This window comes from Scyliorhinus canicula, chromosome 1 (genome assembly GCF_902713615.1).
Source record: "Scyliorhinus canicula chromosome 1, sScyCan1.1, whole genome shotgun sequence".
Lineage (NCBI taxonomy): Eukaryota > Metazoa > Chordata > Chondrichthyes > Carcharhiniformes > Scyliorhinidae > Scyliorhinus > Scyliorhinus canicula.
Genome location: NC_052146.1, coordinates 58244964 through 58255369, shown reverse-complemented (window position 1 = coordinate 58255369; position 10406 = coordinate 58244964). Strand labels below are relative to the sequence as shown.

At 46.6% G+C, this 10406-nt stretch overlaps 1 protein-coding gene across 7 annotated transcripts in view; it reads right to left on the bottom strand.

Moving 5' to 3' along the window:
- Window positions 1-1532: 1532 nt before the first annotated feature.
- Window positions 1533-10406, bottom strand: part of nos1 (nitric oxide synthase 1 (neuronal)) — a 190913-nt gene continuing 182039 nt past the window's right edge. For all 7 annotated transcript variants that reach the window (XM_038791167.1, XM_038791176.1, XM_038791160.1 and 4 more), the window contains exons 28-29: window positions 7480-7598; window positions 1533-2788 (exon numbers count right to left, since the gene is read on the bottom strand). In XM_038791167.1, the coding sequence (XP_038647095.1) occupies window positions 2773-2788; window positions 7480-7598 (135 nt within the window). In that variant the 3' untranslated portion in view covers window positions 1533-2772. The remainder of the gene's footprint in view (window positions 2789-7479; window positions 7599-10406) is intronic.

Sequence of the window (10406 nt, the reverse complement as noted above, 5' to 3'; positions counted from 1 at the left end):
AACTGGTTTCAGGTGACTGATTCATTGGCCACTTATGATTTATGTTCTTATCTGTAACCTGCCTGCAGCTCCCATGGATTATTCTGTATGTATCTCCATAATAGGTCTGTGTTATGTTGTGTACTCGAGGCATACATTCCCATGTCACTCTGTATAAATTAATTAGATCACAGCCAACGTCTGTTCAGTGTTTTCTAACAACCTCAGGGGCAATTAAATTGCAGACTAATTATGCAGAAAATAACGTGGATTGGAGATAATAAACCAACTTTGCTCATGTGGTGTGTGATGCCACTGAAGCCCTTAATGCACATTTGTCCAGTAACACCCTGCAGGGTGTATGTTATCCTTTAAATGGCAGGTTGCTTAAAACAATCATTTTATAGTTTTCCATCAGTATCAATTTCACTAAAGGTCAATGGCTATTCGCTTCAATTCAACAACTATTGTTTAAATAAATTCATTTATTATATACAATCGAACTCTGTCTAAAATGAGCGGAACAGTGCAGGCTGTAGGTGGATGTCAAATAATGCGAAAAGAAGGACAGAGAGCTTGAATTTCCATGAGGAATGGCTGGTTATTGATCACATCATGTTCACACAAAAACCTTAATTACCTGATGCCGCCACGTATCGATAAAATACCCCACTATTGCCTTTTTTTACCTGACACTACATAACTATGGAACAATTAATCTTGATAAGTCATTTTGATTTGTAGAAAGGTTTCACATATTTCTTCAATTTAGCGTAATCATGGCTAACATTAAAATGTATCATTAGACAACCCTCCGTGAAGCTGTCCTCAAGTATATTTAGTTTTCAAAGTGTTAATTATGACGTGACCAAAAGCATCACTGGCACTATGTTAGCGTTGAATTCTGGAACTAGCTAAATCCTGGCTTTATCTGAATATCAAAGTAACACTTAATTGTCAGATTCAATCAGATCCTTGCTCCTTCAAAACATTTTTTCCTTTTCACCTTCCCACTCCCTAGTTCTGTGCCTATGTTGTCTCTCTTGAGCTTGCCACTTAGAATGAAATCTATTTGAGTCACATTCCTATAATTTACTAGAAATCCCCCCAGTCCTTAGAAATAGATGGTCTTTATTTGCTATATCTGAGACTGGGCTGGATTTTTGTGAATGAGATGGAAGATGTCTGGTCAACTATACAGCCTGCTTTGTTGATACAGTTGCCAGATGGTCTCTATATGAATGCTTGACTGAGCTTCAAGAATGGCTAATGCATTCAGCCCTGTAGGCAATTTTGACAGGTTACAGGAGATGATAACATTGGTTGATTGACATATTTATTACCTTGTAATAACCTGATCATTCTTTGAAGAGTGTTTTTTTACAATACCCAAGTGCTTATTACACATAGAACAGCACAGAACAGGCCCTTCGGCCCTCGATGTTGTGCCGAGCAATGATCACCCTCCTCAAACCCACGTAACCACCCGTAACCCAAGAACCCCCCCTTAACCTTACTTTTTTAGGACACTACGGGCAATTTAGCATGGCCAATCCACCTAACCCGCACATCTTTGGACTGTGGGAGGAAACTGGAGCACCCGGAGGAAACCCACGCACGCACGGGGAGGACGTGCAGACTCCGCACAGACAGTGACCCAGCCGGGAACATGGTTAAGAGATGTGAAGTGGATAATTGTTTTTACATTAAAACTACGAATGGCTGTGTTGGATTAAGAGCTATATAAGATCACAAGAGGAGAAAGGTATTTCAAAGGGAATGCTGAATGAACTTTTTGGGGGTTTCCAACTCAAGACTAATGCTCCGCCCAAGGTTTACAAATCCTCTGAGGTATTATGAACCAGATCAATTAACAGAATGGGCCAGCTCAATCAAAATTGTTGGGCAGAGGGGTTGAAATTTCCAAACTTTTAATAGAGCCTGCAAGGGTGGAAGAGATGCATGCGGGCTGGGTACAGGTATCCTTATCCTGTGCTGGCAAGCATTGGGGAGGAACCCCAGTCTTGGGAGCCTCTTGACCCAGCCAGACTCCGTGAAAATCTGGGCCTCTGGTTGAAACTGAACCTCTCTATTAACAGAACAGCCGGGGAGAGCCGTCAAGGCACAGGACGTAATAGCATTGTTATGCTGCACCAGCAGCCCAGCTGATACCTGGTCCACATGAATAAGTGATTGCATATTGCTACATTCTTAAACAAATCTCATTTAGCCATCCTCCACTTGCCATATTTAGGAATTATCGCATTTGACATCATCAAAGCATGCAAACAACAGGACTGCACTTTCACAAAGAAGAAACACATGATTGTTTGTATGCTTTTTGCTAACTTGTAAGAGATACCCAAAGCAAGTTGAAGGCCTACATCTGCCACCCATTCTTTGAAACATTAAGGAGGTAACTCCTGTAGATCTTTACTGAATGAATGTATTGGTGTTGTAAAATGAAGCCTATGTATGCTGAACTCTTCATATTTTTTAAGGAAGTGATCAAGTTGCTTTTATTTCATGCACCAATTTTTTTTTCTCTATAGAAAAATTTCCCATTTGCTTGCAGTGGACCTTGCAGCTACTTAAAAGCAACACGTTGGCGAAAAATTAACATACTAATAGCGACACCATATAACAAATTGCAGAACAATCTCCCGTGTGTAAAAATATAAAAGATTAAGTAGGTTTTCACTATATCCTGTCCGCATCCACACTCGTGTGGACTTTGATGCTCAATGAAGTCTTCACAATTGAATGAAACTTCTTCCAAAGGCCACTTCTCGATCAAGCAGAGAACACTCTGTGGAAGATTAGAGGAAGAAGGGAAAATTGTAGCATTAGTAAAACTAGAGGAATGACTTTGTGGATTTACTTTAACCACAAGATGTTTAGTGCACCTTATAATATATAAAATTGTCATGTTATGTCCTTTTCAAAGCATTCACTATCTTTCAACATTAACTTTTCGAAATTGTAAGCCATAATTTTCTCTGAACATCTAGCGACAAGCATTATAAAGCAGGAGTTATAACTAGAGTACTCCAGAATGTTTTACCTTTAATCTTGGTATTGAAATGTTGATGAAGTTCCTTCTGCCTGTTACACGATGAATGACCATCGGTGTTAATTATTTCTTTGTAGCTCTTTCTTTGCAATAATTTTGATGAAATTTTGCAGTTTATATATAGTTAAAGTGATCATCGTGTATTCACATATGTATAGTTCCTTCCACCCCTCCCTCTCCTCCCCCCTGTTAGTTAGCGCCACCCTCCATCTCCTCCCCCTCTCTTGTTTCAGTGTTCCCTTTGCGTCTTTGTCCATTTTGCTTTATTTGCTTGTGCTGGCTTGGCAGGGCCCTCGGCCCTGTAACTGGTTCTGTTAGCCTGCCAGTTAGAATGGACTTTTCTGCTCGGGGGGTTGGTACCCCTCCCTGTACCGGGCGGTTCGGCCTTGACCTGGCCCCATTTTGACCTGCAGCCCTTCATCCCTGCTGCAGGGCCCTGTCTTTGTGGCCTTGTTCTTGCCCCCCTCCCCTGTTGTTTATTCCGGCTGTTCCCATGCCCCCCACTTCCCCTCTCCCCTCTGCCTAACCTCCCCCCTTCCTCCTTTCCTCCCTCTTCCTGGCCTTTGGTGTCTTTGTGACCCTGATACACTGTCAATTACCACAAAGACGAGAGTAGTGGAATAATCGAGGCTTTATTGAGCAAAGATGTTGTGCCTCCTGTAGCTGCTACCAGAATGGCTGCAGCACCGACGAGCACACACATTTATACGCCGCTTACTGGGCGGAGCCAGAGGCAGCGATTTACCCATGTACCTCTAGTATATGTGTCTTACCGCAATACATATAATACTGCTAGTGGTGACTACCACAGACCCCTCGGCCTCTATGTGGCCCCCTCCCCCTGCTCTATTGGCTTTTGGCTTCAAAGAGGTCCTGGGACAATTTGCTGAACGGCTACCATGTTTTGTGGAAGTCCTCCTCCAATCGTCAGATGGTTAATTTGATATTCTCAAGGTCGGCTGACCAGTCTGCAGCTTTTGGTGGTGCTGCTGATTGCCAGCCAGCAGGATTCTTCGATGGGCGATTAGGGAAGCAAAGGCATGGGCATCGGCCCTCCTCCCCATAAATAGTCTGGCTGGTCTGATACCCTGAAGACGACTTGGCTCCACCCTCACCCCCATGGACAAAGAAGGCTGTCCAGAACCCAACATTTCTGGGGCATGCCCAGAACATATTGGTGTGGTTGACTGCACCTTCTTGGCTCCATTCACCTTTATCCCCCGCCTCCAGGAAGAACCTTCTCATTGGGGTTCTGGTTAGGTGAGCTCTTTGCACCACTTTGAGTTGCATGAGGCTTAGTCTTGCGCAAGTGGAGGTGGAGTTGGCTCTATTCAGTGCTTTGCTCCAGAGTCCCCACCCTATTTCAATCCCTAGTTCTCCCTCCTATTTTTCTCAGGTCTTGTCCAGTGGGGAGCATGCCCTTCCTGGTATTTGTCCATACAGGACCCTGCAGTTCCCCCCTCCCAGAATGCCCGCGTCCGGTAGTACCTCTGTCATTGCGTGTCTAAGGGTCCATGTGTATGATGTTGTCTCCTTGCGGAGGAAGCTTTTTGTCTGCAGATGTCGCAGTTCATTCCCATTGGGTAATTGTAGTTTTTCTGTCAGTTCCTCCAAAGTCACTAGTCTGTCCTCTGTATAGAAGTCCCTAACAGACAGCATCACCCTGTCCTATCTTCAGCTCTTAAAGGCTGGCACGCACCTATGGTTGCCACAGATGGGGCCTACAGTGGACATTTCGGATAGGCCGAAGTGCTGTCTCATTTGATTCCAGGTTCAGAGTGTGGCTTCCACCACTGGGCTTGTTGAGTGTTTGGCTGGTGGAGATGGGAGTGCCGCCATGGCCAGGGTTCGGACGGTTGCCCTGTACAGGAGCTCTCCTCCATTCTCACCCATTCCGTTTCGGGCTCTTTCACCCATCCCCCCACTCTTTGTGCTGCACAGTGTTAGTATTGTAGGTATGGGACGGACGGCCAGCCCCCCCCCCCCCCCCCCCCCCGTTTCTTTTTCTGTGTAGCATCTTTTTGGGAATCCTTGGGTTCTTCCCCCACCACACAAATGCCATAATCATTTTATCGACCGAGTTAAAGAACGCCTTGGGAATGTCGATTGGTATGGATCTGAACAGGATGAGGAACCTGGGCAGCACGATCATCTTGATCGGCTGCATCCTCCCCGCTAGAGAGAGTGGAAGTGCATCCCATCTCTGCAATTCCTTTTTAACTTCCTCCGCCAGATTGGTCAGGTTCCATTTGTGGATCCGTGCCCAGTCATGGTCAATCTGGATCCCCAGGTAGCGGAATTTGTTTGGGCTAGTTTGAATGGAATCCCCCTAGCTCTGTCCCTCCCCCTCTCTGGTTCACAGGGAAACTTCACTCTTGCTCCGGTTGAGCTTGTAGCCCGAAAAGGCTTTAAACTCTCTCGGGAGCTTCAGAAACCATTCCATGCCGCTTGGTGGATCCGAGATGTAGAGGAGCAGGTCACCGCATAGAGTGAGACTCTGTGCTCTTTGTCTCGTTTTCAGATTCCCTTCCAGCTCACTTGCCAGGGCAAATATGAGTGGGAACAGAGGGCATCCTTGCCTTGTGCCTCTGTGCAGCTGGAAGTATTCAGAACCGGTGGTGTTGGTCCTTATGCTGACCATGGGGCGTTGTGCAGGAGTTTCACTCATGAGGTGAACCCTGTCCCTAGCCCAAACCATTCTAGTACCTAATCAGTAGGTACCGTACCAGCCTCCCCGGACAGGCGCCGGAATGTGGCGACTAGGGGCTTTTCACAGTAACTTCATTGAAGCCTACTCGTGACAATAAGCGATTTTCATTTCATCAGGCACTTCCACTCAACTCTGTCGAAGGCCTTTTCTGCATCCACGGAGATGATCACCTCTGATGTTCTCTCCTCGGATGGGGTCATTATCATGTTCAGCAATCGCCTGATGTTCGCAGTTAGCTGTATACCTTTAACAAAGCCCGTCTGGTCTCTATTGACCACCTCTGGCACGCAGTTCTCTAGTCGCCTGACCAGGATTTTTGTGAGTATTTTCGCATCCACATTGAGCAGCAAAATGGGTCTGCAGGATCCGCATTTTGTTGGGTCTTTGTCATTCTTGGGTATCAGTAATATAGTGGCTTGTGTCAACGATGCCCCTCGCTAGCGAGTCTGCAAACATCTCCTGCAAAGGGTGTGGGCAGTGCGGCCGCAAATCTGTTGTAGAAGTCCGCCGAGAGCCCATCTGTTCCTGGCCCCAACCCCAGTTGCATGGAGCCAATGCTCTCCATGACTTCTCCCAATTCTAGGGGTGCTTCCAGCTCCCTCCTGCTATCATCCCCACAACTGGGATGTCCAGTCCATTGCGGAACTGTTTCATGCCCGAGCCCCATTCAGAGGTGCATGGCCCTCAGTAGAAGGCCTTGAATGCTTCATTGACCTTTTTTGGTTCGGCTATCAGTCCATCTTTGCTACTCGTCACCTTTGCTACCCTTCCTTGTGGCTGCCTGCTTTCTCAGCTGGCGAGCCAGCAGGCAGCTTGATTTTTGTCCGTGTTCGTAGAAGGTGCCCTGTGTCGAAGGGAGTTGGTACACTTCTTTCCTGGTGGATAGCAGGTTAAAGACCATTTGTAGCTTTTTCCTCTCTGCCGGAAGCTCTACGGTCGGGACCTCGGAATATGGCCTGTCCATCTCCAGTATGGAGTTGATCAGTTGTTGCCTAGACGCCCTCTCTTCCCCGTCTCTGCGTGCCTTGTAGGCGATAATTATTTCTTTGCAGCTCTGAGGTAGGTTTTTAATTGGCCCACTAGGGCCACAAAATGGGTGCTGCAGGTCAGACAGCAATACATTCCAGAAACCGGCTGATTCACAATCTACCCCTCAGTCTCCATTCACACACACTGCATTCAAGCAATGACATTGTGTCCATTAAGCACACGAGTATAAACAGGAGATTTGAAGTTAGAAAAAACAATTTTATCTTTGGCGCCCGATGGATTAGAAGCCGTCCGCAGCATTTGTTAGTCACTTTGAAGTTATCCAGTCGATGGGCTGAATGGCCTCCTTCTGCACTGCAAATTCTATGATTCTATACCAAGCTCAATCACCATCAATCAGTGTTTTGCTTTTGGTCTTAACCTCTACCCCCAAAAATTCTACTTTACGCCCTTAGGAATCAATTTAAATCTCATTCTCATGAGCTTTATTTTATTGATCTAATTCAACTATAATTGCTAGTTCCATGTTGTACACTCTCCATTTCTGTTTTTTTAATAATCTGAATCTTATTCTCTTTCAAAGGCTGATGAAATAAATTTTTGACATAAAACCAACCCCTGGATATTTTAAACTGCACTGCCAGATATCGCAAGAGATTCTACAAGTAACTCAAACTTATTTCTGCCACATTTCAGAAATTTCTTACTTCTTTATTGGCATACTTACTCATCTGCGTCTTTATTGCTTTCTTCAATAAAAGCAATGGATTCATATCGAAGGCGGTTTGTAACTTCTTGCGTACGGAGAGTCACACCAAATATGTCTTCATGATAACGCTTTTGATCCTGAAATATTAAATTAGGCATTGATAAGATATACACCCAGCCAGAGATTCCGACTAGTATTGTAGGGGGAAAGGAGGGGGGGGGGAAAGCAGGAACCATCGTCACATTAATACTTCATATTGTTTTTAAAATAATTTTCACTTAATATTATTTAATACTAAGGAACAAGGAATATAAAGCATTCTTGTGAATTAAACTTCTTATCTATGATTATTTTGTGCTACATTTGGGGCCCATGATATCTCAATTATGCCTCCAAGTTCTAAGTCTTGAAATGTGCATCTAATGTGTTAGAATACCTACCCAGACCGTGCGAACCATTGTGACTAGGATCCCGCCCACCATGGTCATGACCAAGCCTCACGCACCTAAGTAGGATTCAAACAAACTTAGCCATGTTCACTTGGGATCTATTGGGCTCCCGATATCTAAAAGCATCCCAAGGGAGTACCCAGCCGGGCGCTATTAAGTACTGGTCCACTCATGGGCCAGGCAGAGTGGCACCAGGGGAGTCTTCTGGGCTATTGCAGGCCACTGGGTGGTTAGGGACAGGACAGCATAGCCCCATGGCCCTCCGCTGGAATGTTGGCACCTTGGTACACCCAGGCTGGCACCTTGGCACTATTACCCTGGCACTGCCAAGGTACCCAGATGGGAATGAAAAGCCAGCAGGAACACTGCCAGGGTGTCAAGGTAGCACTGTCAGGGTGCCTGGGTGCTATGGTGGCACTGCCAAAGATCAGGGCCTGGGGGAGCCATGCCTATGAAAGGAGGATGGAGGGGGGGCTTAAGGTGGGTATGATGGGGTATCTGGGAAGTTGGTGGGGTGAAGGATGGGGATCCTGGAAGGGGATGTCTGATTGGGGGACCGGGAAGGCCTGTAAATGGGGGCCCTCAGCGACCCCTGAGTGGGGTGTCATCACTTGGGGGGGGGGGGGGGGGGGTGGTAGTGCCCATATATGTGGGGGTGATGTTGCCCATATATGTGGGGGTACCGTTGCCCATGGATGAGGGTGTGGGGGACTTACAATCTCTCTTTAGAGATCAGGGCACCCTTTCAATATGGTGGCCCGATCTCGGTGGAGCTGGTCTGGCCAGTGAGTTCAGCTCTCCAGTGATGAAAGTAATTCTAAATGTGGGCTTGACCGGAAGAAACACCCGACGACCCCAAAAAGTGACTAAGCGTTGTTAGATATCAGTGGGGAACGTGCCGAAAGAACCGTCGGGAAACTCCCAGCAAAACCTGACACAAATGAAACCTTTGTTCGATCGCGCCCGATGTCTTTTGTGATCATAAATGTCTAAATATATATAATAATAACAACAACAACAACAACAACAACATGAGAAAGAAAATCAATTAGTTTATATAAATCTAACTAAAAAGTTAAATGTCAGGTCTGTCAGCTATCAATTGCTGAGTTGGATTGAGATTCTTGGCGGGATTTTATGTGTACCCCCTTGGCATGTTTCCCAGCGATAGAGGCTGCCCACCATGGCTGGCAGCCGGATCGTCTGGTACCGCTGCTGTCAACGGGGTTCACCATTGCATGCACACCCAATCGCGGGGAATCCCAAAGCAGAGGTTTGCCATCGGCAGGACTGGAAGATCCTACTGGCGGGAACGACTGGAAAATTCTGCCCTCTGTTATAGGGTGTGATTTTCCAGCCCTGCCCTGTTGGATACAGTGAACCAACCAAACGTACATTGACGACACTGATAAATCCTGTTGGCAGGCAGGACTGGAAGACCCCGCTGATTGTCCTCGTTTAGCATCGCTGTTTAAGACTCATTTTGATCTTAGTGGTCAATTTGGATCAATAACTGGATTAGAAAGTCGAGTATTGTGATCTATTGTGGCTCAACCATTTTTGGAAATGCCAAGTTTACAAAGCTTTTAGGAACTATTTACTACCTGGTGGAGTGAGATTCCACTGTTTTAATTGTTCACTTTCTGTGCTGGACAGCTTGGGTTTCTTGTCAGGACCAGACACTAAGGGCGGAATTCTCCGCTCCTGCGATGAATCGGGAAGGCCGTCGTGAACTCGGCCGAGTTTCACGACGGCCTTGGAGGCCGCTCCTCGCACCTTATTCACCCCCACCCGGGGGGCTAGGAGCGGCGCTCCGTAACTCTCGGCCGCCAGGCCTCGACGCTTGCGTTAAGGCGGTGCGCCGAGAATGACGCGACGGCGGCGCCTATGTGACATCAGCCGCGCATGCGCAGGTTGGCCGGCTCCAACCCGCACATGCGCGGCTGACGTCACGACGGCTGACGGCTCCAACCCGCGCATGTGCGGTTGCCATCTTCCCCTCCGCTACCCTGTAAGACGTGGCGGCTTGATCTTGCGCCCGGCCCTCCCGCGATTCTCCCACCCGGCGTGGGGAGCAGAGAACCGCGCCCTAAATTACTGCCAAGAGTTTTTATGACATAAAATTCCAGCCCTAAACGATTGTACAGTTCCTAAATGGCTGTGATCAGATCCATTCATTCACAGTGTAATTTCTTGAAATTCATGAAATGGTGATGGCAAGCTCCCATTTTTAGGAATCATCCAACACTTTGTGGTGATTCGCAATTTCTGACATATCTCTTACTTGCCACAGATTCCATAAATAGTGGCGTGTATATTAACCTAGCCATTATTCTCCCTGCAATTTCTGGGCCATCGTGTTAAAGACTGGTGCCAGCAAAAGGGTAGTGTGTTCTCTTACACAATTATTAGGGCATTACCACTCAATTTCTACCAAATAGGAGCACTGAAATGTAACCAAATATGTCCAAAAGTCAGCAAAATACACCCTACTGA